The following is a 27,373-nucleotide window of genomic DNA, read 5'->3' on the forward strand; positions in this document are numbered from 1 at the left end:
TGGCATATTGACAAGCATGTTGGCTGACGGGGTAAGTGCAGGAGTATGAATGATGATGCGAGATATAAGACATGACATCTGACCTACACCTAAAAGTGGGTGTTTGGCAGTAGGTGCACTTCACATGTTTTCCTCTAACTATGTAACGGTAATTAAATTGCGTGCCGTCTGCCAGAGATATGTGCATGTCAGGAATAAGTAGTTATGATTTTTTTTTTTTTTTTAAGAGTGTGAAGCAGTAGAATAAATCTTATGAGTGTGTTATTTGTTTCTGCAGAGCTTGTGGGTGGAGAGGACAACGCTGACTCTGGTTCAGAGTCTCCCAGGTATCTCGCGCTGGTTTGAGGTGGAGAAGAGAGAGCTGGTGAGTGTGGCCACCTTTGATGGAATAACAACAAAGACATAATGGTGACACAGTCATCTCACACAAGGGACACTGTTATACAGCTTTGTTTTTATTTTTAGGCGGCAATTTAGACTGCTGACGGCCAATAACCCAGTATCGATCCAAATTACATTGAACCACAATAATGACCCAGGTCATGAGTCTGAGGCTATTGGACATATTTCATTTCCTCCATTGGATAGCTTACATGTTGTGCTAAAAGTCAAATTGCTTTGTTTTGATTAGCGGCCAATTATTTTCTGATATTTTTTGGTATGGATTTTTCTATTGGGATTTTTTTCCAATACTTCCATCCCTGTTTTTACCCTGGAATCGCTATCACATTTCATACGAGTCCATTTCCACACTGTGTTACATGTAAATCCCCTCAAAAGCTTTCGGTCATGGATCTTCTTATTCAGATCTCTAAGGAGTGGGAGGATTTTTAATGCTGTTTTGTCCACCATATGCGAAACATAACACAGTGCCTGTCTCTGTTGGTCTAAGCGCATAGCTGCTGACTGTGGTGTGAAATTGTGGTTTGTGAACCCAGTGTTATTCTATCATGGTCGTGCAGTGCAATAGCATATAAAATACAGAACTGGCAAAGGCTTTATTAGCAAGAGGATTAAGCTTTGTGCGAGACACAGGAAGAAGAAGTGAGAGAAAGAAATACAGAATGAAGGGAAGTTTTTTTGTGTGTGTCCATGAGTGTATGCAAAAGTAACAATGTGTTAATTATCTGCGCAAATCTGCTATAATCACGACTTTTCTATTAAAGCAGGCTCACATTGCTGCATTTATGTGAAAGGTGGCATTGATAGTGATGAAATGGCAGATGATTATCAGCCATCTACACATCTCCCATCAACCTTACAGTGACTTTTAATGTCTTACACATTGTTTTTGATTCATTCTTTTTTTTTTTTTCAAATTAACATTTTAAGTTAACCTTTCAGGCTTTGATTTTTCCTCAGAAAAAGCTTTCAGAATTGTTGCATTATATTAAAGGTGTTAAAGGGTCAATCCAGTGATTTAGCTTTGCAGTCACACAAAGCAGGGAAACATGCAAGAGATTTAAAAAAGAATGGCCAAAGGATCACGGCCAAGATATCCTGATTGAATCCTACACTTCACATAATGCACCTCAGCAGCTTCCTTTGTTTTCGGCAGAGCCCTGATAAATACTAATTTCTTTCAAACGCCACAGTCCTACCTTTCTAAATCACGGTCTCTTTTGTGAGGTGTAGTCTTCAAGTCCAAACTGAGATAACCTGATTAATTTATCAGCGGGTTTATTCAGGGGTTATTTTCCTCTTTCTTTCACCTCCTTTTAGTGCAACAGAGGAATTGGTTTCTTACAACTCTTTTTTTCTTTCTGCCGCCGTTCCATTCACAGGTGGAGGTGAGCCCGCTGGAGAACGCCATCGAGGTGATCGAGAACAAGAACTTACAATTACGCACATTGATCACCCAGTGTCAGAGCCGGCAGATGCAGAACATCAACCCCCTCACCATGTGCCTCAACGGGGTCATCGACGCCGCTGTCAACGGGGGGCTGGCCCGCTACCAAGAGGTATGGATGGATAGGTGGAGGATAAGGTTGGAGGGTTTTAGAGACCGAGGCAGTGATGACATATGGATTGCCTAATGATGCATGAAGGTGGGCTTTATCGGAGATGTATGGACAGAGAGCGTTTTGCGGAGGGAGGAGCGGATGAACAGATGGATGGATGCATGAATGGCTGGCTGGCTGAAGGTTTGACTAAAAGGATAGATGAGTGGAGAGCGGGAGGAGGGTGGAAGCGAAAAAATGAGATGGATGGTGATGGAGGAACGGGTGGATGGATGAGAGGTTTGGCCAATGGATGCACAGAGCGAAGGACTGATGTGGGGAGAAAGAGGGGTCAGGTCAAAAAATGACAGATGGAGGACTGGGAGGAAGGAATATCGAGAGATAGATGGCTAATAATGGCTGAATGAATGAGATGGGAGTGTTTATGCAGCTGCTGCATTATACACTAAAGTAGTAACAGGCAGGCTGGTGGGGAAACAGTGAAATATGGTCAGTCTCATTGACAAACGCTTACATCCATGGCTCCTCCAAAAGCTTCCTGATGGGAGGCAATCTCAGGACAGCAGTGTGCGGCAATTCTTTTAACCAGGAAGAGCACAATTGAAGAAAGAGACAACTAAAAAAACCTTCTCAAGGAAAATGGTTTTTCACCCGCAACAAACTGATAGGAGCCAGCAGCTAGCTGCGCGTCGCGTGGCAACCGGCGCCTTTCCACTGGGAGCGTGTATGTGATGGTGAACGATCATGTTCGTCTGGGCCTGTACTGTATATGTGTGTGCGTGCGCATGCTCGCGAGTGTTTATTGGGTTTGTGCAGAGGAGCGTGCCTCTGTGTCGAAGTAGCCTATTAAGGTTTGTAGGATGCTTGATAGAGCCAGAAAGGCAAGGGTCGCTTAAGTGCTTTCCACCCCTACTGCCATTATTTTGTTAAAAAAAAAAGACTTGCGTAGAATCATTTTCAGCTTCCAGCATCATTGTCGAGCAGCTCTTTACTTTTACACCCTGTTGGCATCATCACGTACATATTTCTATGCGTGTACAAATGGGCTTTCTCTGCATAAATATTGACCACCAACCTCTTTCAACCCTCTCTAAATTGTATTTTCACATCACACACAATAGAAAGTGACATATTTTTCAATTATTTAGCATGAGGTGGACACAGATGGAGCTATTCCTGGAGCAAACACATTGCCACTCATATCGACACTCATTTTTCTTTGCGGAGTATCACGCGCAGCACCCCCCATGGAATGCGCCTATAAATCTATTAATTTCTCCGCGTAATGCCGATTGACAGCTGTGGCGGTTTGGCTGGGCTACAAATGAAGGCGAAATTGTCGTTATTAATATTTAGATTTATTGCCGGAGTTTGAGTTGAAACCCTTGAGGGGGAATGTTGTCTGATTTATTTCCCCTCCCCTCAGCATTGCATCTCTAATTGGACTTTTCTAATGATTAACTGAGCCACTCCACTGCGAGGTCTCACTCCCCGCAGCCCAACGAGAAATTTCCATCATTCATAGAAGATTATTGATTATTCTCACCGCCTTTTCTGGAGGTCTGTGGATGAAATTTCCTGCTGAAACGCAGCACTTCTGTGTAGCACTACCTTGACAGTATTGCATATATACTTTATGGTACAGCATCTATAAAAAATTAATCATGTAATACATTTTTTTTTTTATCAATGCTGCATGGCTTAATACAAGACTGTACGGTGCATGCTAGTATATATAATTTTAATGAAGATTGACATGTGCGGAATACAGTATGTGGATATTATATTATTCATTCCTACAAGTCATACCCACATGCATCCATTGATTGGAATCTACATGCTTGTGTTTGCTCACATGTCTGGAGCTCTGTAAATATCATCCAGCCCTGTCTCTTTGGAGATACACAGCTGTGTTCCTGGCAGAGGCAGTGTGTTGATCTTTTTTTCTTTTTCTTTTTTTTTTGCGAACTCTTTACCTTTCAGTCCCTTTTTTGTGTTTCCCTCTGTGGCAGATTTGAAAGCAGATTGAGCCGGGTCTTTCATCGCTCCGTCGTCTCTCTTCTTTGTGTACCGCGATGCAGATTGACACGGATTTACCATAATCTGCAGATACATTGCAAGTGTCTGTGGCATTGTAAACAGCAAGGACCTGGCTTTTAATGTATGGATGGATGGAACACAAACAGTTATCATCATTCAAAACAGACCAAGGCATTTATTTTATCTTATCTGTTTCTCCTTTGAGTCGCCTTTTTGAAGGAAATAAAGTAAAGTAAATAAATAAAAAAATAAATAAAAAGCACCGGCTGTACGCTATAATCAAGAAGCATGGTGTTTGTGAAGAGACATGATCTGTAACAGGAAGCAGTGACACGAACAAACGTGAAAGAACAGCTTTTCAAATCTCAGACCAAATTGGCTTCTTAATCAAAGCGTAGTCAGTCATTTGATTCCACTAACATCCATTTGGCACAGTGTTTTTCTAATTTTAGAAGTTGTGTATCTTTATTCTGGTCCCTGAACTTGATATTAATATCATAACACAAAAACACAGACAGGAGTCTTACACCCCATTTGAGCTGGATGTTGCTTTACTCTGTTTTCTTATTTGTTTCTTTTGTTTAGTGAATGTTTTTTAAGAATTTAGCACAAAAAAAAGAAAAAGAAGGAAAGAAAGAAAGAAAAAAAAACATGTGGACACTAATTCACTGTGTCAGCCCAGCGGGGATTCAGGTACCACTGCAGCGCTGAAAGCTCCACTGTTTTCAACTCCCGGTTTGTGCATAACAGATGTTCCACATTTTGTCTCTATGCAGGCCTTTTTCGTGAAGGACTACATTATGAATCACCCTGAGGATGGGGAGAAGATCGGGCGACTGAGGGAGCTCATGTTTGAACAGGTTTGTGATAAGAGATTAATGCAGCAGCGTACTACTGTGCAGTCATAAAGTGTTTTCTTTATGCAAAGGAAACGGAGATGATGATGAATCAACAAACAAGAAACAGAAATGTTAGCAATATCTAAACATGACAGTTGATTCTTGACCTTGTAAAAAAGCATGTGACAAAACACTCTGAACTGAAGCTCCACTCACTCACTTGTTCTGGAACAATAGAGTCAGTGGATCTTGTCTTGTCTGTCTTTCTAATGCTCATGAGGTTTATTTATAATCATGACAGCACTCATTTGTATCTGTAATAAAATGGATAATGATACATTGGCCAATATTCAGTATAGTCTAAATTGATTAAGATAAGCCTAAACATAGGTTTGGTGTTTCTGTAAGCAGCCACCAAATTAGCCAGCAAATACTGATATCTTGGAAAGAAGTTAATGTTGGACAATTTCCAGTTACTCTCGGGTAAAATGGTACTAAATTATTATTTTATACCATTACTATGTTCCCTCCTGGTCAGAAGCAGAGGAAGACAAATAGATGAATAAATATGCTTTATTTGTTTATTTCCTTCCTTCCTTTTTTTTCTCTCTCAATTTCTAAAATATATGCAATTCATAAATATAAATCAGACCAAATCTGTGTCTTGTACAGTAGTAGTGTATGCAACCACCATGATACTTTATTTGTTGGCATGTTATATTATATATTCTTGTTATATTATCACTGTTTTTGTCTAGCCTTGGCTTTTCACAGATGCAGCAGGATGAATGGTTTTATTTTATTTCCAGGGTCATTCTCAGGTGATGATTTGTAACATTCATGGACATTAACCGTCTTTTGTCTCGCAGGCACATATTCTGGAGTACGGCCTCGCTGTCCATGAAAAGTTTGTCCCCCAGGACATGAGACCTCTCCATAAGAAGTTAGTGGACCAGTTTCATCTAATGAAGTCCAGTCTGGGCATACAGGTAGGCCTGAGGATAATACACAGCGACGCCTCATTACACCTTTGAGAATGTGTTTCAAAAGGCAGCAAATTTGCTAAATCAAAGAGGGATTCAAAGCTCCAGTTAAAGTTATTTTAGTTAATGACAATAAAGGATACATCAGACAGATTAAAACATCTCCACTTGTGTAACATCATTTTCCTCAAATCATTAACTGGAGTCTTTAATGGAGGCACTCACTGCATGTGACAACAGAAGCCCACCGCTGTGTGTAGACCTCTGAGTGAATGACGCCTTCAGTCCTCCCCTCATTAAACATGCTTCCGGCTTCTGCATGTGTGTGTGCTTTATTTACATACCTCACGCTGGCATGGAAAAGCATTTAATTGTGCGCATTTCCTCTTCTCCAATTTCAAAACCCGCAGGAGTTTTCGTCTTATGTGCGCGCCAGCCCCGTGCACTTCACCAACGGAAGCCCACGGCCGTGCAGGAACTCTGTGCCCAACATCATTAGCCCAGACGGAGGCCGAGGGATTGTCAGGCGGAGGTGACAATTGGTTTTCTCTAATTTTGTGATCCATTTTATGAAGTATTACATGGTGTATTTTTGTGTTATATCTTTTTTGAATGAATAAAAATTATTGCTTTTGAAAATGTCACTGACTTTAAAATTGATATTTAAATTTAAAAAGCTTTCACTTCAACCTCAGTATTTCAAATTTCATATCTCTTACTGTAGCTTTCTCTTGATGTGCTGTCCTTCACTACAGACATGTCTTCACCTGAGCTGTTTTTCTTTTTTTACTTTTTTCTTTTTTTACTTTTTCTGTGTTCCCACCTGACCCCGAACACCACACTCTGTGCCTTTGCTCTCCTCTTCCTTAGTTCTTTCCTGGTGTGGCTCCATCTGGGCATACAATAGCTGGGGGTGGATGGCTGGCACCCACAGGGATATTTCTGTTGGCTGGCTGCTGCCGGGCCAGCAGGCAGACTGTACACTGTGTGTGTGTGTGTGTGTGTGTGTGTGTGTTGATGTGTTCAGTGACCCTGCCACTCTGTCTACCTGCGACATTCTGCCTCCACAGTCTGATCCCAGGGGGCAAAGCCTCACAGAGAGACACAGACACACACATCACCTTGGTCTCCCAGTGACATTTCGTGTTTTGCTTATTGAGTTTTGGTTCCTTTTTTTCCCCCTGCCAACACCAAACCAGGTTACATTTATTTTTTTGGCTCCAGCTTTAACCTTCCTTTGTGTTTGTTCTCTAACCTTTCTTTTACACTTACCTTTAGGCTGACAAATTCCTGATGAGATGCTGTGATTGCAGAATCGATTATCTTCTGCTAATCTGACATTTTCTCCCCATTTGTCTCTCTGTTTGTCTTTTTCCCTCCCTGCCTGACTTTCTGTCGGCCTATCTGGGGCTCACGCTGAATTTTCGGTGAGTAAAACCTCTCAGAGCTAATGAAACATAATAACATAACACGTCTCCATTTACGGAAAAGCCATCATGACCATCTGTCTCTGGCATTTCTCTCACTCGCAGCCCTCGCAGCTACCCTGCGGTGAACCGCTACTCCTCGTCCTCTCTTTCCTCTCAAGCCTCCAATGAAGTCAGCAACATCACAGGACAATCGGAGAGCTCAGATGAAGTCTTCAACATGCAGGTAATATCTCTCTCTCCTCTTATAGCCTCCCACTCACCCACATAGAGGTTCTTAAAGCAGCAGATTGAGTCCACTCTCCAACATTTGCCCTCCTGCTCCCTACAGATTTAACTTGTAATACGTTTTAATTCAGCCTCTCTCCATTCTCCCCCCATTCCTCTTCTCCGCTGACCCTTTCTCTCCATCTTCCTCACTGCTTGTTTAGAGCTTTGTCCGGCCAAGCAAATTGTCATGATTATATCAAATAAGGACACAATGCTTTGTGTGGTCTTGTCCAGAGAGTCAGCTGGAGTTGAGCAATAAACTAAACTAGATTTTGCCAATTCTGAAAGCTGCTGACAACTCCTGGCAGGCTGTGTGGCCACACCTGGCAGAGCTGGAACAACAGGGAGAAGGAGAGCACGGCAGGGAAAAGGGATTGTACTGAAGCTATTACAATATTATATTTGAGCGTCATTGCTTTTTTATTTTAGAGACCAAGTGCCATTTACTGAACAGCGATTATGAAAATGAGTATTAGTATATTTCAATGTACAAAGTGTACTAAGCCCTGAGTTCCCACCTCACATAAATATGTTTTTTTTCCCATTGGAAATTGCCATAAAAGTTGATGAGTTAAATCTATCCTTTATTCTCAGGCATTATAAGACCAGTTAATGCCTTATATTACCCATCACCCACTGAGGTCCACTGAGTGATATGATAGTTACATGAACAGTGTCAATAGGAAACTGAGCTTGAAAGTACATAGTTGACCTTGGGAACATTTAGTATAGTAAAGCTTTTAAAATCTAATACCCCTATTAGATATTTACTATCATGGAGTATAATGTCAATTAAAACAAGTAATACAAGTAAACAAGTAATCAGACATCTGTCTTTATGATATTTTCATCTTTCATTTCATGAAATTTGACAGAAAACTTTTGACAATTTCTAATAACAGGAAATTGAGAACAGGCCTGTGTATATACTGTATAACATCATTGCAACAGGTGAACTTCCATTGTTGGATTTATAAATATGACTTCCAGTTACCTATAAGGCATTTATCTCTATCAAATAATCAGCTGATAAATGGAAAATGCAGTTTTATGCACAAGCATATGAGAAACTGATATTCTACTTCATTGAAACTAGCGTTGACCTTTGATAACATGATGGGTAACAAAATAATTTGAGCTACAGTGTACACTAAGCTTTCAACCATGTCTTGTGGAACAGTGATAACACATACTGTAGAATAAATGAAGCTTATTCATGTGGTAAACTGTATAATATGTAGATAAATAGTTTGTGATATTCTGGTGATGATAATAATGCAGTTGTTTTTCTTCTCTATCCATCCTACAGCCCAGTCCGTCTACCTCGAGCCTCAGCTCCAACCATTCTGCCTCGCCCAATGTCACCAGCTCAGCCCCCTCCAGTGCCAGAGGTGAGACTGACACTTTGCAGGATGACTCATTTTGCAATGTTATACACTGTAAGCTTTTAACTGGTAATCCTCTCCAGAGTGACTCACACAGAGGAGGCAGAGTGAGGTGCAGCTGGACGCAGTGAATTTGAAGACAGGATCTTTGACCTTTCAGTGACACGATGTTCTCTCAAACCACCATGGCATCCTGTCTGGTGAGGTTAGAGAGGTTAGACGACAGCCAGGAGTACACGCAGGAGAGGGAGATGGGGGCAAGGGGAGGGAAAAAAAACAAAAAGAGAGAACAATGAGAAGGCACGCTTGAATGGAAAGCTAGAGACTGAAAAATAGAGAGAATACGAAATGAGCTGAGATGAAAAATGAAATGGGCTGAGACGTGGAGACAAATGCTGTTGAAAGAAACATGTAGACGGTGAAAATGCAAGACAGGGCAAGAGAGAGTAAGAGATGATTGCAGCTGTGTGGAGTGTCCCTCTTGGACCTCAATACAATCTCCTGTCCAGGCTGGGACTCGGCCATCCAAGCCCTCCTCTCCAGCAGGGTGTGAATATCTAATGCCTTCTCTGTCTGCCCTCTTATCTCGCTGTGTTCCAACGCGCAAGCGCCTTTCTGCCTGATCCTGATCATAAAAAGTAAGAAAATATGAAGACGTTTATGGAAGCGTATACACTCCCCTTTGGCAAGCAGCTGGCAGCGGGCGGCGCCCTTATAAAAGTGGCCTCTGTCTACCCATAAAGCCTGCGGAGAATTATTGCCACTGTGGTCTTATCTGAATGAGAGCCAGCGATGGGTATCTCATACTCATATGATAGCCTTACAAGTGCTATCACATTCGCTAATGGATCGAGATGTATAGAGGAGCTAAAGCCAGATGAGGGGAAGTGCTGTGAATATGGTGGGAGTGTATGTTTGCTTGCGTGTGTGTGTGTATGTTTGTATTTATCATTGCCGGTGTGTTGTATATGTTTCTGTGTTGAGGTGTTGCACAAGTCCCTGCCAGGTGTGATAGTCTAGTGGTGGAGGTAAGAGAGTGAGGAGGGTGTGTGTGTGTGTGTGTGTGGGTTGGGGTAGACCATTTATCATGTTGTGGAGCTGGTGAGACTGAAAGATTTGGTGTGGAGGTTTAGAGGGAGAAAGAGCGATTGGCCTTTCCTGATTTGTGGCCAGTATTTGTGGGTAATAGTCTAACACCTGCCTGTTATTTGGTCCCTTATGTGCTTGCTTGCACACACTCTTGTGTGGGTTTCTCTTCCTGAGCGTGTGTTAAAGCTGTGACATTTCACACTGTCTGTACCAGGTTCACCCCAAATGGCAGAGAAACACAAGCATTCCAGAGAAAACGCCTGTTTGTCTCCGAGAGAGAGACCGGTCAGTGCCATCTTCCCCAACCCCCTGGATCCTGCACAGGTAACATAATACTATACACTCACATACAAACATATTTATAGAAGGGTGGTACAACCTATGTACAGTAAATGCACAGTACTGGTATTGGTCCATATTTCTTAAATCTATATAATTTAATCACATAGATTCAGTAATATTTTTTTATTGCAAATCCTAAATGTATTTCTTTTTAAGTCCACTAAAGTGCAGCAGTCAAAACAAGGCATATGAAGAAGCTCTGAGAATGTTCTCCAGCTCTCATATACACAGTTGAAAAATAAAACTACTAACACATAATTATTGCACAATTATGCAAACATGATGCCAGATTTGAACAGTTTTTTTTTTTTAGATGTAACCATGGTAATAAAAAAAAACATCTAACTTGTCAACTAGAATTCAAATTTGATTTAATTTCATATCTGGCGTCATGTAGTCCTTAAGCATATTAGCATGACTGAAGAAAAACAATAGAGGTAGCAAATTTTGTTAGAAAATAACTATTTATTTGATAAAATGTTGAAGAGACCAGAACATAACTACGACTCCCATGGTGCATTTTGACGTCCAAACAACAAGCTTTTTAGGAGCAACAGTCAGGTCAGGAGAAATCAAAGCATTAAATTGTTGAGAAAAGTGGAAACTTAATCAACAAGCTTTTTTTTTTTGAGTCACTGTTTTCAATTCAACACAAAAGTTTTACACTTGCCTCAGTCTGTGAAAATGAGAAATTAAAATGAAAATGCTCCCACTTACTTCAAATAAGTGGGAGTGTTTTTCACTTTAATTTTCATTTGTTTTATTCTTTGTAAGCAGCAGGACATTTCTGCCCTGGTTGTAGAGTGATTTTTTTTTTCTTAGGAGACTATTGAAAGAGAAACACATGGATTAATTTGTTCCCTTTTGTTGTAAGCTTCTCTTGTTGGCTGCACGGTTTGGAATAGGACAAAATGAGAAGTGTATTTTTAACAATTTGTATCTTGCACGCATGATTATCCAGCACTCCAACCACTCATACGGTTAGGTACACGCTGGGGCAGAGAACAAGGTCACCTTTCTATTGTAGAATATATCTCAATGGGTGACTTCTGCTATGAAGAGAGTAAAATGCCTCCTGGATGAGAACATGAGCCTTTTTTTTTTTTTTTTGTATTTTTTTCAAGAGCATGTAATGTTGGTGATATGATTTTTTTTTATTTCTAAGAACACGTTCCAGTGCAGCAAGCTAATATCACCACCATTATGAGAATCCAGTTCAGTTCTTTCACTTGCTGAAAGGTAGCATGTAATCACACACTTCATCTTCAGGGACAAAAGGAGCTACAGGAACAGAAAAATTGATTTGATTCTCAAGGCCGTTCATCTCTTCCGGTCAGCGCTACCAGTACAGTTCACCTGTTTCTCACATCCTCTTTGTGTTGAATGTGAAGAGTCGTTTTACGTCTGCAGATGAATTGATGCGCGGAGGCCCAACAATTATTCCAAACTGACACAGCAGCGTGGTACTGGCAGTTAGCTGCTAATGGAATATTGATTATTACAAACATCGATTACTTGTATCATTTATACTGTAATTAGGGAAGCTAGTTAAAAAATATTCTTATTTATATATTTTTGAGCACGGAGGCAGAAATGCTCACCCACTTCTTTTTCTCCAGGCTTTTTCTCTCTGCCCGTCTGACTCTATTGCTGTCTGTATCTCCCTCTGCCTGTTCTATTGAATTTGTTAGTGAAAAAAAATCCACATGATTTATTTTCTGCCACCCAGTATTCATTAATTCCTCTGTGCTTTAAAGCCGTCATTTACTACGGTGGCCCTGAAAGCTCAATGTGCTGCAATTTAAGAAAACACACGCACAAGACACATACACATACACGCTGCACATTCAGAAAACAGCTCCATCAATTTGAGAGCGACTGCAACACATAAAAATAAATAAACACAAATTCGAAGCTGCAACACAATGGAAATGTTTTCCAGGGGACACCTACAAGTGATAAACCAATGCCCAGCCGTGTCTTTTTGCTTATAAAGCATTGAATAACAAGCACATATTTTTTCATTTGCTATTATTTTACGTTATTTCTGAGATAGAGAGAGGTACAGGAAAATCAGGGAAAGAGGTGTTATATAAAGGGTTAGACTGAATTTGTAGGTTCTCCTGCTCCTTACAGTATGTGTCCATCCATGAAGACATTTTCTGAATTTGCAGCGTTTCTGTGTCTGAGCTTTCTATGTACTGTACTGTATGTTTTATATCACAAATACACTGTTTCCTGCTGCATGTTCAGTATCTGACAGTATTTTGTGCTTCTTCTCCTGTGCAGAGAGCTCATCCTCATCAGATAGGCGATACCACTTTACCCAGGAGTGACCCCAACCTCTCGGCACCAGATAAAGGTAAACCACTGTGTTATACTCTTTTTACGTCCGTGCTCTGACCCTCATCCAACAGTCTCAGAAACACTTAGGAAGCTCCCTCAACTGAATAACAATGCCAACATACATAAACACCTTTTTTATTATTAAATCTAATCTAAAATAGACTTAAAATATTAGTTTTTATTGTTGTCTTTATTGTTATTTATTCATTCTCCATTATAACTCCACAGCATGTGTCCATTAACAATTAACTATAGAATTTCTTATGCAACAATACAGTGGTAATGCAGCAGTAGCAGTCATCGTCTCCATTACTCACTGATGCTTAGACCACTCTCTCACAGTGTGATGGTCATCTCTCCAGACACACAGTGAGTGTGAGAGTTTGACCACAGACCTGGCTCCAGGCGTCTGTCTTCACAAAACTGCTTCAGGGAGCTCGTCAGAATAAACACACAGAAACACAAAGGCACCCGCATGCGCACATACACACATATACTGGGTTGTATTTTTTTCCCCCTGATGCCTAACCAGGCAGGCTGTCTATATTACAGCATTTCATCTTGCCTCAGCCTGAGAGAGTAATAAAGTGGCAGGTGCTGTCCCAGCAGTGCTAATACACACATGTGACATTCATATCTCTTAGTTAACCACCCAGCTTGTCATTTTTGCTCCAGATAGTCGAGGGAAGATGCACATTTATGCATTTTCTGGAAATTATATTCCTATGCAGATTTTTTTTTCTTTCCATCAGTGCTGCTCTCAGCCATAAAAACAGAGCAGCTTTCAACGCTGCTCGTGAAGTAATTAAGGAGGAATGAGGGAAGGGACACCTTAAAATAAAGGGAGGGAAGTGTGGGGATATGATAGCTTCCTTGTGACTCACACAGAAACACACACCTCCAGTACGAATCAAGTGTGATCAGTAAATAATGCAGTGAGAGATAGATGAACTGATACAATATGGTGGAATCACACCTTTATCCGGATGACAATGACAAAAGGTGCAAGAATTTACACAAAACCTGTGATTGTATAAAAGTGTTGTTTGTCGCAATTTCAGTGTTGAACCTTTAACCAGATACCAAATATAGACCGTCATTACAATATGACACTCACTAGGCTCTAGTTTAAAATAGAAAACAGCCTTTTGAAGTCAGTTGAGTGAGACCAGAGGCATGAGGCCACCTCAACTTAATAAACTGCGACCTCGCCACTCACCCCGACTGTGACTGTAATTATGGTGTCTGATTACATTTTATTATTACAGAAATGGTCTGCACTTGAAGTACACTCCCAGACTTCAAGTGTAAGGACTAAATTTGATTGAATCTGACCTATAATCAAAGACGGCACAAGGACAGTGTGGAATTTCTCCCTCAAGTAGTGTGTGTTCATTTAAATTGTATTATAGTATTATTGCTTTGTTTTACAAGTATTTTGCATTTCAGAAAATATTTTACTTTGCTTTCACACCAGAAGTGCAAGTGAGGCATTGCAGAGAATAAGACCATTAGCCTACTTTTCTGTTCTCATTTTCTATTCGTAGACATTTCCTAAAAATGAAAACAAGAATAAGTAAGCTTCATAAAAAATTACCCAAAACGCCTTAAACAAAAGCAGTTTTCATTAACAAATAAAATCCAGAGTAATGTGGGCAAATGGCTGAATGCAGATGTGAGGGGGGCAGCAGGGTCACACAGTGCAGCTCCTAATTGGTGAAAACGATCCTCCTGTGCTCCACAGTTGGTTGACCTGTTGCTCTAATGAGCAAAATCTTTGATTCCTCATGTCTCTGACAGTAAGTCGTTTCTTGGAATGAAAAATATATATATATCAGCAAATTTATGCACTGCATCAATGCGACTGTCTTCCCAAGAAGAACAACAGCAGATGTCATTTCATGCAATACGTGTTTTGTTTTTATTGATGGGTCAACAGTATATCAGACTTAAACATGTGACACTGCTGTTCATTTCCTGTTTCATAGCCCACAGTAAAAGTGTTTTTCCCATCACTACAACCAGATATGGCCTAATGTTTATGGTAACTTCTACTACAGCTGACAATGAAACTTTCCTGATCTAATTTTCTAATCACAAATCACAAAATTAAGTCTGAAACATTGATTTGCAACAGGGGTCTTCAAATAGAAAACTCTTCTTTGTGTTGTTCAAGAGGAAGTTGGACAAACAATGTACTTTGTAATTTAATACCACTGACAAATCTAATCTTTCTCTCTCTCTGTTTTTGTGTATTATCAGTAAAAATAAGACACAAACTAATCGTTTCATATCTTAACATTATATGAGCATCAATCAAACTAAAAAACAACTCTAGGTTTTTTGAAAGTTTAACACAAAACATCTTCATTGGGACTGTCTGGATGTGTTCTCAGCTGATTTCAATCATGTTTTCACTCATATCATCCATTTCAAAGGCTTCATTTGATGCCACTGTGTTCACGGTGTTCTCCATGTTGTCTTGTGTAATCCCATAACCTGTGATGTGACCTGTGATGTTTCTGTGTACTGTGAAGTGAGACCCACACCCAGTAGCTGGAGCCTAGACAGTGTCAAAGAGGGCGCTCCATCCTTCTCTGACTCTGTTGGCAAATTGCTATGCCCACCTGTCCCTCCTAGGCCACCGTACTCAGGTAAATTGGCCTATCGCAGCGAGTCCTCCCAGTGAAGAATGATACTAATCTTCCTCTCTGACTTTCTCACACCTGGTGCTTCCTCCTCCTCCTCCTCTCGGCATTTTCTCATCTGAAACTCTCAACTGCTGCTCCCTCGCTTCTGCTCACACACACACGATGACACTGGCACTTTTCTTAACTAACTGGTTGAAGTGCTGAGATTTCCTGGTATGAGATGTGTTAGTTCAGCTGAAAACAAGTCTGAAAATCTCTATGGACTTTGAGGAGACTGAAATCAATCCCAATTGAAATTCCAGTCAATTCCTGGATTTGTGGTTTTTCCCTCCTCGCCCCCCTGAGAAAAACATGTCATTACATCTAAACAACAGTTTTCTCCACCATCAAACTCAAACCGTGTTTTAGTTATTTACTTATTTACAGATGCAACAGACTCCACTTATTCCCCATTGCCTTCTGATGTATTCCACTGCCCAGCAGCATCAGAGGCAGATGGAGTGAATTTTTTTTCTCCCCGTTATTCCTGCCCCCCGATTGCACAGAGCAGTAACAGCTGTTGGATGTAGAAACAGCTTAAGGCAGCCTAAAGGACCTGCAGAACATCAGCGCGTATTTGATTCATTGATGCTTTAAGCGACCGGCCCTCTCATCTCCATGTGTGTATGTTTGCATGACTCATGCTGTGTCATCCTGGCAAATAGAGGAAAATGCTCTTCTAATTTGAATTTGCCCTCTTGTCTTCCCTCTCTCTGTCTCTGTGTGTCTCTCTCTCTCCTCTGACTGTCAGCAGGCTCCTCAGCTAAAAACATGAGGTCGCAGTCCCCTGTCCCCACGTCCAGATCGCCGCAAAAGGTTGGTTATGTTCTTGTCACTCACTCCCTCTGTCTGTTTCTTTTCAGTTTTCTTTTTTTTGTGGCTTTTTCTCAGTTTCTCTTTCTTTCCCTGAGACAGCCTGACCTTGCTTAGTGACAGCCTCGGGGCCTTTATCCTGCTCTGCTAACGTCTTACTGGCCAGCTCCAGGGTCTTTATCCTTCTCTCTGTCAACCGTAAGGCTGGGGAGCTTTGCATTACTGTTCACTGAAGCTGCTAACTGCCCCAGTGCTGCTGATTTTGTGGTTTTTATGACACGACTGTCCCAAAAGCGGGCCGGATATGGGATGGCTGGAGGGCATTCGTGGTATTAGCTAAATGTACACCTGATGTACCACCAACTGTCGCTCTCTGTGTTTAATTCACGCACCGAGAGGACGGCGTCTGGTCTGCTTCACAAAAATATGCAAAAGGGATGGATTTATTCAACTTCATGACATGTGCTTGTCATTGAATTTAAATTTCAAAGCCTAAACTGTGTTTGTTCTTTTTTTCCCCCTTTACTATTGATATAATGAGCTCAGTGTGCTGCACTCAGTGTTCTACTCAAATGAGATGTGTTAAAACAAGTTTTTAATGACTCTGACCTCAAGTGGTTTCTCATGTTTATCTACAGATAGTTGATTATTCTCTCTGATTTATTGTTAATGGGCCTTTAAGTAGTTAATACCAGTCTGCAGCAGCAGGAGAGGTCCAGGAAAGGTTAACTAAGCAGTGAGCGAGCTCTTAATGAGGCTAAAAAGTTGTTTCCAAACTCTGGTAAACCAAAGCTTGTCTCCTGCTAACTGTTATCTCCTTTGTGTGCCTGTCACAAGCAACAGTGCTAAGCTCCCAGCTTTGTTGCAGGTGTGATATCTTCTTACATGTGACAACTACCAAGAATGTGGTTGTTTTTGTGTGTGTGTGTGTTTGTGAGGTGGAAAAAGAGAGAGGAACTCTGGAAACCGAAGTGTGACTGACAGCTTGGCACTCAGCGTGCTCTGTCAATCACATTTGTGTGTGTTTGTGTGTGCCACATTTGTGTGTGTGAGGAGGCTTGGAGCGAAGTTCCAAGCTGCCCGTCACAGCACAGCCAGACTGGGTTCCTCTGAGGACCTCCAGCAGGCCCCATTATCCAGCACATGAACGCACACACGCCAAACACACTCATCAGTCAGTGCAGCCCGGGGCCTATTACTAGACCACAAACCCCAGGACAAAAGTGAACCTGCAGAAAACACATGGTGCCAGCCTGACTGTGCTGGACCTACATACTCATCTCCAGAGGCAGAAATAATATGTAGTAGTTGCCTCTCTGTAGAAAAGAGTTTAAACCACTTGTCAGCAGTGTATAACATACACCCATTTCTATCATGCCAACCCAAATGTGAAAAGTTTAAAGGGTCTGTCCAGTTGTGCATGCCAAATGGATACCACTTTGTGCAGGCCCCTTGTAGCATGAACAATTCAACCTTACTGATCAATTGTCTACCCCACTAGATCCAATTATGTTTCAGCAGATATAATGGCGGCATGGTGTAATTGCTTAGAAAAACATTTTGATGAGTGATCGGATTTTTGCAGGGGGAAGTGTGACATATTGTGTTTTTTCATCTCAGTGCACAGGGCCGGTTGATGGAGTGGAAAAACCTGGCCCTCTCAATCTGTTCACTGACTCTCACTCTCTCTCCCCCTCTTTTTTTACTTAAGTTTTCATTGTTGCTGTTCGGCTGCGTCAGCACACATGTTGGAGGCTGGATAGAGGATGAATACAATGTGGTTGCATGCTTATCACCAAAAACAGCTCACAAAATTTGAAGTACACAAAGCAAAATAAATATATATTGTGATAATTTTTTAAAATGTACAGAAATAGAAATTACAGAAAGATACATTTGCAGGGATAAAGGGAAGAGATGTTTCCTCTTTTCTCTGCTTATTTCTTATGAAATATTAAGTGTTTAAACTGTCCCTTGAGAAAAGTATATGATTTCCTGTCTTTCTCTCTGTCCCTTTAGACCACAGTGCCACCTTTCACCCCCTCGCCCACTGAGTGCCAGTCTGCCAGTCTGGTCTCCAACTCTCCTGTCCTCTCTGGCAGCTACAGCAGTGGCATCTCCTCCCTCAGTCGCTGCAGCGTGTCGGAGGCTTCAGGCACCGAGCTGCCTGCAGGTGACCACCCGCCCCACCCACTGCCTCCACCCACCACTTTGCCAAACTCTGTCTCCAGCAGCTCAGATGAGCCCATTCGCAGAGAGAACAAGACGCCGCCTCCCTACAGCGTGTACGAGAGGAACAACCCCCGCAGGCCCGTGCCGCTGCCCCACAGTCTCTCCATCCCCCCACAGACAGACCCCCCGGCCCTGCCGCCAAAGCCTCACCAGCTCCGCACGGGCAGCATGAAGCTGGACGGAACCTCCGACCCTCGAGTCCCAAGACCGAGGCCTCTGCCCAGGAAGGTGTCCCAGCTATAGGTGCTGGTTATGGGTTCAGGTCCGGGGCTTGTGGATGGAGGTGGATGAAACACACTGGCGTAATTTGCACTTTTCTACTGGGCACTCACTTGTTTTTTGTGATCTTCAGTTTGGCATTCCTGACCTACACTCCAATAAAAGACACAGGCCTATAGATTAACAGGCAGTCACAAGAAACTGAAGAAACTGCCGGATAAAGAAAGTTTCCTTTTGTATTTACTAGAGGGCATTGCATTGACTTGGTCATTCCGCACTTTTAGCTCTAGTACGTACAGTAGGTCGCCACGGTCAGTTGCAACATATGTTTACCAGAACACTCTAGATAAACACAGTTTTGATAGATGTAATAATCTCAAATATATGTATATTGGTATATATGAGAATTGTTTTTGCCTTAAGTATTGGAAACAGAGTCTTTTATCCGTGAGTCTTGCACGTTTTTTTTTTTTTTTTAACTCAGTACATTTGTATACTGTATGGCTAAAAAGGTGCTAGAGGCCTCGAGTATGCATTTCAGTGAAGTGTAGTAGACAGGGGTGTGTTCCCATAGTCATATCCACACAATCAATGGTACAGAAGAGTCAAAAATTGAGCTAAAAACTCCTGTTATATCTGTGTTCTTTGCCAACTCTGCCAGGAACATTTTGTCATTTTTATGGAGTAATATTTTTGGTTTGGTAGCTTCAGCACATTAATGACAGCAATTTTAGACTTTTTAAATTTCACATTGGTGCATAAATCAGAAATTTTAGATTTACGGCAGTAAATTGCCACATTAGCAAACATTATTTTAATATTTCTCCTCGAGAACATTATAATCAGCTTTTCAACGTCCACAAAAGTCAAAAATTGTCCCCGTTTAACAATAAAGTCATGATCTGGAGGAATAATGGGCAAATGTAAGTGCAATTGCATGCTTTGAAGCTGGATTTCACCATTGGTCATTGTCATTTATGTGAACACACCCTCATCCTCCTGCATGATGTAAATGACATCAGATCTTTAGGGGTGGGGTGGGGTTACCAAGTATTGTGCCAAAGGAAAATGTACAGTGTGCTGTAAAAGAAAAGAACACACTTTTTTTTTCTTTTTAAAAAAAGAGAAGAATACTGGGACCTGGAGTCAAGAAGTTTGGAAAGGATCAGCTAAAGAGAAAGAGAGAAGAAAGAGTTTTTGAAATGATTTTACGCCCACGTCCTAACTGAACGGTAATCTACTGATCACATGTAACTCTAGACAAGCACAAACAAGACTTTCCATCTGTATTATGACCAGTACTGTTACTATGAAGTCTCTATTTGTAGAGAGCAGTAATTGGAACAGAATTTATCTGTGAGCAGTGACCTGAAAAACAAAAAACACAACGACTGCCACTCTATTGGAGAAATATTAACAAATGAATCATTGTCAAATATTTGTACAGAGATTGTCTTTCTGTCAGATTTAAAACAACACATGTGAGCAGACTGCACAGTGAAAAGCGTTGCTCAGTTCAATGACATTGCATTGTTGCAGTGAAGTAAGTGTTCTGTGGCAGACAGGTATCGCACAGTTTTGTGAAATACTGAAGAGGAAATTTTGGCATAAGATATTCACCAATCAAAAAAAAAGATTTTTATTTTGAGGGGGGCGGGGTAGCTTTAGTATTGTTTGTATGTTTCATTTTTTGTATGGTTAATTTACTTTTTGATTTGTTGTGAATTTTTGAGATTAAATATTCACATTAATCAGTACTTGAGAACCTGTAAATTATATGATGAGATTAATGTAAGTATGCCAAATATAAGATTTGTGTATTACAATTAATGTAAATATTGTGTTTTTAACAAAATGTAGCTATAACAATTTACAGCTTTGAATGTAATGTTGAAGCAGCAAATTATTATAAATGTTCAAACTTTTATGGTTTTGTGAGTGTAGAAAAACTAAGATCATGCATAATGACACCTAACACATTTACAAGTTCAATAAACTGCCCTATGTAATACAAATGGATTGATAGACAGATTTCTACTTTGAGACCATCGAGATTTGTGATGCAAGTTCTTTTTCTTTTTTTTTATAATACCTATTGAAACAGAATACTTGTTCATGTCCGCAAAGATTCTGGTTTACTGACCATTAGAGATGTTTTTCTTTTAGTGTTTATGGGTGGGAAGCCAGCTAGGGATCACGTAGCTGATTATGTAAACTCTACGAAGTGGTCAAGTTGGTGTTGGTGGTGCAATGCAATGACAGGCTCTCAGTGGGAGTGAAAACAAGCATAGTGGATGAAATGCTGACATGATGACATGAAGCTTTGTCCAATCTCATAGCTGAAAGGTTGATGCACATATACAGTAGCCTACAACAACGGCTGCATGTTATTCCCCTATTCTTACCATAAAATAAAATATGGGCATATGGTCATCATATTACTAATAGATTAATAATAGATTAATAAAAAACTTTTTGTAAAAACTCCAAGGATGCGCTCGGTTCCTTGAAAATTCTTTTTTTTTTTTTTAAATAATAAGTCAGCATTTAGGGATATTAAAATAAGGAGCAACAAAATAATAATAAAATAATTCTCAATAAGTAAAATAATTCTTTATTTTCCTAAAAGCAAATCAAGGTTGATTAATAACTGTTTACAAAATGTGAAATGAAAAGGCACAATTCAAAACCAGGAATTTCAGAAAGGGAGAAGCAGCAGCCATTTTGACTTAGCTACAGCAGGTGGGAGCCACTACCCACAATGCAACTCACTCAGAAAGCACACCCAGAGACTCTGGCACACCTGAAAGGAGTTCACCCCTAATTAATACCGTTTATACCAAAATATTCATGCATTAAATGTAGAAAAACAGAAGAATATTGAGATAAAAATGTCAGATTGGATTTCCTTTCAACAAACTGCCTCTCAGGTAAGATCGATCATTTCTCCATTAAACATAAAGTGGTGTTTACATTTTTGCCATTGGTTGGAAACAAGCTAATGTTGCAAACGACTAGTACGTTAGCCTAGTAGCCTACACGTTACCTTAAATGTTTTATGTCCGTGAAAAAACGCCGAGAAAGAACATAAAACACCCATAATATCATCCCACTATGTTGAAACAGCTTTTTGTTTAGAAATGGAGAGTAAAATAAATTCTATTTATCTTCTAGTCTATCTATTCTGCTTGGCGCCTTGCTAGGTAGGTGCAGGTAGTGTAAAGGCAATCTAGCTGCGTCTCTACAGGCTAACAGTGGATGGATGAAGATGATTTGGCTTTATAACAATAAGGTCTATGCAGCCTTATTTGAAATGAGTTTTGATTAAACTTTCAATGGGGGAAATAATTTATGTGATTATGAAACGTTCTTAAGCCTGAAATAGCCTAATTAGATAGGCTTTATCGACTCTCTCTTTGTTTTATTGCACAAAAATATCAGTTTATGGCCAAACACCTTTACAAGATACACTGTCACCAGTCTTCGCTGTATATATGTATAAATTGGATGATTTTTTTTTTAACACACTCTGAGGTAAACATGGTGTACAGTCTGCCTGATAACAAGCTGACAAAAAAAGCACCGCCAACCTCACAGCTGCTATGACTGTAGACTTGTTACAGGAAAGGTAAAGGTCCATATAGTTTAAAGGTACACAAACCGAGGTTAAGGTTATTTAAATATATTCAAATATTATGCCGGCTTTAATAAGGTTTCCTTTAAAAGAATCATGACCTTTTCTGCATATAAATATACAATGTGGTGTTTCTAGAGCCTGCTTTTTAAAATGGTAAATGCTGTACCTTGCAGCATGTACCAAAAACTGTAGGCTACTCAGAACATGCATGTGAATTGCTTGTGAATTGCTGCATCAAAGACAAGACTAGACAAGGATGACAGGTCATGGTTAATGTTTTGTAGACGCAGAAGTTAGTTGAACGGGTTCTTCAAAGTTTCTGAATGGTGTCACTCATATTTGCATAAATCTCTGTTCTATAAAAAAACAACAATCTGTTCCTGTCCATACATCGGGTTCGGCCATTCACTGCCATGCAAAGTGTTAAACCCTGTGACACACACATGTGGTGTCAAGGTTTAGATGCGTTTCTGGAGTGTGATGACAGAAAAGAAGTGATTCCAGCGAAGTGGCAAGTTTCCTCCCTGTTCATCACAAAGCATTTAATTACCCAACCACAGCAAATGTACTGTGCACTGCTCTGGCTTCGTAATCATTATAACAGTTGTGTGTTGGTTGGTGGAACTGTGCTGCTTGACCAACGGACCTTGAACAATTGTAAATTGGCTTGGTGTGTGTGTGTGTGTGTAAATTGTATGTATCTCCCCAGTCTCTCGTTTACAAACGTCCTGTGTTGTGCTGCGCTGTGATTGGGAGAAGAGCACACTTCACCTGTCAGCACTCATCATAATTGTTGGTGGCTGGCTGCAATTCGACAGCAATTATCATGTCAGCAATGAATTCCCAGCTAATCGCAGAGTCTCCTTGCAACAGAGGACGTGTACTCCAGCGACGGGAAAGACATGCCTCCACCATTGAGCGAGCCTTGGAGAATTGTTGTCGGTTACAAACCTCCACGGGCTTGTCAATCTGCCCATTATCGAGAGGAGAGCTGCATTCTGCTTGTACTGGCAGTGAACAAAGCCTGTCTTGGTTAAAGGACAGGAGAGAGTTAAGCAGGCAACAAATTTCTGCTGATCGCAGCCAGTGACACAGGGCACAGATAGCTTCCTTATAACAAAAGCTACCATGGCTGGAAGGCAGAAAGCTGTAATAACATGTAAATATTAAGAACCTGCAGAGCTCTCTGTAATTGTGAAGTCGCTCAGCACATTTCTAAAAGATGCAGCATTCATTATATCCTGCACAAGGTTTTTGCAGAATAGTTTAGCCCTATTATACAAGCACTAAACATCCTCCGTTTATAGCATTCATGGGTGATGATACATAATTATCAGGGGAAAGGCAGTGCTAGGTATTAATTTAAAGTTGCCTGGGGCGAATTTTGGAGAACACACAGCCGCAGAGAAACCCAAGGTGTTTGTCTCGCTCTGCAAATCTCTCCAGGGAGAGGAGAAGCTGGAGCAGCTCTGCAGGGAGCAAAGAACCTCCATCTCAGAGGCACACTAAAGAGAAGTTTCAAAGAGAAACTCTCAAGAAAAGATGGCATGTTTTATCTTTCTGCTCCGCTCCTATAGAGCTCTGTTGTGTTCTGCAGCTTATGGGTGGATTTTCACCTGACAGCGTCAGATACTCCAGGTTGTTTTTAATGGCAGGATGAGTGAAGTTTAATTTTTTGACTTGGCTACATGTCCTCGGAGGAGGACTATTGCCTCAGCTTAATGGGGAGTTGACTGGTAGTTTCAAACGCTTGCTGAAGAAGAGCACAAGACTAAAAGATCAGGGAGGTTTGTGTGTATACAAGTGAGTGTGTATTCATAGAAGAGGCATTCTGTTTATATCCCTGAAGGTTTGTGCTGTGTTTTCTAAACCTACTGCAGTAGGCTGTAGCATGGGTTTCAACGTAAGTGCAAACAGTCTGAAGAAAAATCACATGACTGCTCAAAACATCTGTTATCAGAGTTGGCGGTAAATTTACTTTCACTGCAAAGTTAAGGTTTTCCACCTGGTAAATGAAAAATGTGATTAGATTTGATAACATAATTTATCTCCAGAGAAAAAAAAAATTAGTTTGGTAGCATGGTGAGCGATAACAAGTCACAAGTCAATAATGATGCCCTTGAAAACAAAACATGACCAATAAAGGAACATTATGAAGTTAAAGATTTTAAAATCAACAATGCAACAGCGTAAAGAGGTCTTCTGAAAACATTCACAGCTGTGACACAAGGAAAAAAAAAACACGTCTTAAACATGGTTTGCTACTTTGCACAGTTGTTAAAAAAGGCTGAAAAACCCACCAGAGCGTGACTTTCAGACCCCTCCTGGTTCTTTTATGTAGATTTTTCTCTTTAATTAACCAGGAGTCAAACCAAGTGTAGAACCATGACATTATGAACAACCAGATATGTGCAAGAGGAAACAATAATTCAACATAGCTGTCAGCAATCGTTAGTATTGTCAATACTGCAGTAGAGTTGGCTCAGATGAGTAAAGTCATGTCACTATGTTCTCAATATACCTGTATGTAGCGTCAGTCGATTCTTATTGGCTACATTTAAGCTTTTTTTTTTCTCCATTGCAGAAATATGCCTCTTTTTGGTATCTTTCCTAAAATGTAGCCTACCTCTATTTGGTTTAATGTGATTTGAGACAGTTAGTGTAACGTAAACAGTGGGATATTCAGTATGCCTAATTAGTATAAAAAACCACGAAGAAGATGAGCTCAAGTCCTCCCAAGCTTAAAGGTTAGAGGGTACAAGAAAAGTGGGATTCCAAAAAGCAAGTGTTGAATCCCCTGAATACCTTTTGCCCATTATACGACAGCTGCACTGTGATCCTTGGGGGAAATTTGGTGCTAAAGCAAGAGCAGTCTTTGACTCATACCAAGATTCAAGAGTCTCTGTATTGAAGCTGCAGACACATATCTTGCCCACGATCATATTTATACTTGTATGCATAGGTTCATAGAAAGTCAAGAATTCAAAACTCTTTTCTTTGCTTGTCCATGATGTAGTCCAAGATTGCACTACAGTATCTGTGAGCACTTGTGAATTATTATTATTATTTTTTTTTATAAATATCTTTGATTCAAAATGAAAAACACGTTAATGCACCTGTTGTCAACCTGGAATCAAGGCTGTTTTCTTCATTCCTGACAATTTTAAATGTTGAACACCATGTTTCTACCAAAGGAGAATTGATTAAATCATCCAGCTTAATCCCACAGATGGTATAAACTCATGCTGTGTAATTATCTCTCTCCTAAAACAAACTTTATTTAAAATTCTTCTGCAAAGATTTTCTTCTGCAGTCACACGATTAGATTTTTTTTTTTACTTAGTAGAAACATCCTCCTGTGCTTTAATGTAAAATCAGGCCAAGCTGATTACAGTATGCATGATTTACCAGATGTTATGTAAAAACTACAACCTTGAAGCTAAGGCACTGTATACATTTCTACAAGCTGTGAAAGGCCTTTAACTCAAATGATTAAAGGTTTGAGCTGATCTTTCTATGCTACAGCCATGCCTCATGTCTTTTGGGACTCTTTCATCCAGCACTTGAACCACACTACGTCAGTACACTCATCATATACCCCTATCCTTTCCAGTGAGTCATCCTCTGAAGGTCATCAAATGGTGACCCTGTTTACTGAGCTTTCATGCCCACCAAGAGGTCTCGATCCTGTCTTCCACTCCAGCCCTTGCGGATCAGTTCTGTGCACGGGAGGACCCGAGGGCTGCATCAGGATTTGCATCAGGCCAGCCAAGTTAAAAGGTACTGTTTTGCCCTTTTCTAACCTTATGCTGTCACCCGCCCTCATTCTCCGTGGGGTGTATATTAAATTAAATGTTCGGCTCGCTCCATCTCCACTCTCATGGGTGATCGCCTTAGTTCTGCCTGGCTGGTTCAGCTGTGAAGAGGCCTTTTCTTGTTTTTCCTACACACATGAATAAACATAAGGTCAGGTGAGATTTTGAAATGGTGTCCCCATAAGAGACTGTTGAGTTAAACACCAGCACAGGGAGGACATCAGGGTAAGGGCAGTGAGAGACAAGCAGTAGAAACCAGACAACTTCATCCTGAAGTAGCTTGAGTAAAGGAAGGACAGCTGTCATCTGAAAATTATACAATCAGATAGTACTGGCTTAAAATGAACTGGAAGATATTTGGAAGAGTTGGAAGAGTGAGGTTTGAAAGATATTTTTACTTACCTGCTTGCTGTTTCGTGCTCATGTGGATATTTTTGCATACAAGCTAATCAAGCAACCAGTTTCCTTTCAGAAGGCACATTTTTTAAATATTTAAGTTTTACATCATCATGAAGAAAGTTAGGCTAAGTGTTGTATTCTATAAAAAATACTCATCCTGCTATCTTTACTCTGCTTGCAGTACTCAAATCTTCATAACAAACCATGTGTCTCCAGCTTTAATCGAACCTCTTCACCCATTGCTATGTGCCATCATAAATGAAGGACTTGGAAATACTGATAAGGAAAAGCAGTGTAACTGGTTAAACAAGTTTTTAATATTTCTGAAATTAGCACTACACCCCAAGGTCCTTGATTCAAAAATGCACCTAATTGAAATATTAGAAATATATAGTATTATTGGATCGTTGTGTCTTTTATCATTCATGCTGTTAATAGTTGTCAGTTGACATGGGGCAAAAGGCAACTCCCTGGAATTAACTAAGTGGTTCAACAAAATTATCCAAAAAAAAAAAAAAAAAAAAGATTGAGTGCCTCAGTGCAAGTTCATCATTTCACTGCTTGTTTTTCACTGCCCTCAAATTTTTAATGGTGTTTCAAAAGACAACCCTGTCAGACTTCGGTGCCCGGGTATGTGTTGACGGGGGCTGGCAGCAGGGGGTAAGCCATGGGAAGGATAATGCACTGCTTGAGCATGCATGGTTTGATTCTAGCAGGAGAATGACTTTACTGGGCTATTACCGCTTCAGCAAGACAGCACTGAATTGTTCTTTTGTTCTGGCAGTGGAGCTCTGAGGGGGTTTCTCACAATGAATTCCTATTGATTTTTCTGGTCATGTCATCAAATTGTATGTGGCTTGAATCGTGACTACTGTTTTCTCATCTG

At 40.5% G+C, this 27,373-nt stretch overlaps 1 protein-coding gene and 1 long non-coding RNA gene across 9 annotated transcripts in view; both read left to right on the plus strand.

The window, feature by feature from the left end:
* The window catches only part of dock4b (dedicator of cytokinesis 4b), a 113,829-nt gene extending 93,178 nt beyond the window's left edge, over nt 1-20,651 (plus strand). For 2 of the 8 annotated variants that reach the window (XM_085769511.1, XM_085769513.1), the window contains 12 exons: nt 278-364; nt 1,785-1,961; nt 4,778-4,861; nt 5,710-5,829; nt 6,234-6,355; nt 7,365-7,476; nt 8,830-8,911; nt 10,209-10,318; nt 12,626-12,698; nt 15,220-15,336; nt 16,124-16,188; nt 18,205-20,651. In XM_085769511.1, coding sequence (XP_085625637.1) covers nt 278-364; nt 1,785-1,961; nt 4,778-4,861; nt 5,710-5,829; nt 6,234-6,355; nt 7,365-7,476; nt 8,830-8,911; nt 10,209-10,318; nt 12,626-12,698; nt 15,220-15,336; nt 16,124-16,188; nt 18,205-18,660 — 1,605 coding nt within the window. In that variant the 3' untranslated portion in view covers nt 18,661-20,651. The remainder of the gene's footprint in view (nt 1-277; nt 365-1,784; nt 1,962-4,777; nt 4,862-5,709; nt 5,830-6,233; nt 6,356-7,364; nt 7,477-8,829; nt 8,912-10,208; nt 10,319-12,625; nt 12,699-15,219; nt 15,337-16,123; nt 16,189-18,204) is intronic. The other 6 variants (XM_085769512.1, XM_085769514.1, XM_085769516.1 and 3 more) reach the window with 3 other exon arrangements.
* An 840-nt stretch (nt 20,652-21,491) lies between these two features.
* Nucleotides 21,492-27,373, plus strand: part of LOC146962718 (uncharacterized) — a 100,278-nt gene continuing 94,396 nt past the window's right edge. The window contains exons 1-2 of the long non-coding RNA XR_015035134.1: nt 21,492-21,566; nt 25,887-26,053. This is a non-coding gene — a long non-coding RNA (uncharacterized LOC146962718). The remainder of the gene's footprint in view (nt 21,567-25,886; nt 26,054-27,373) is intronic.

The sequence above is a fragment of the Trachurus japonicus genome, chromosome 23 (assembly GCF_045865225.1).
Source record: "Trachurus japonicus isolate A0001 chromosome 23, Traja_1.0".
NCBI classification, from domain to species: domain Eukaryota; kingdom Metazoa; phylum Chordata; class Actinopteri; order Carangiformes; family Carangidae; genus Trachurus; species Trachurus japonicus.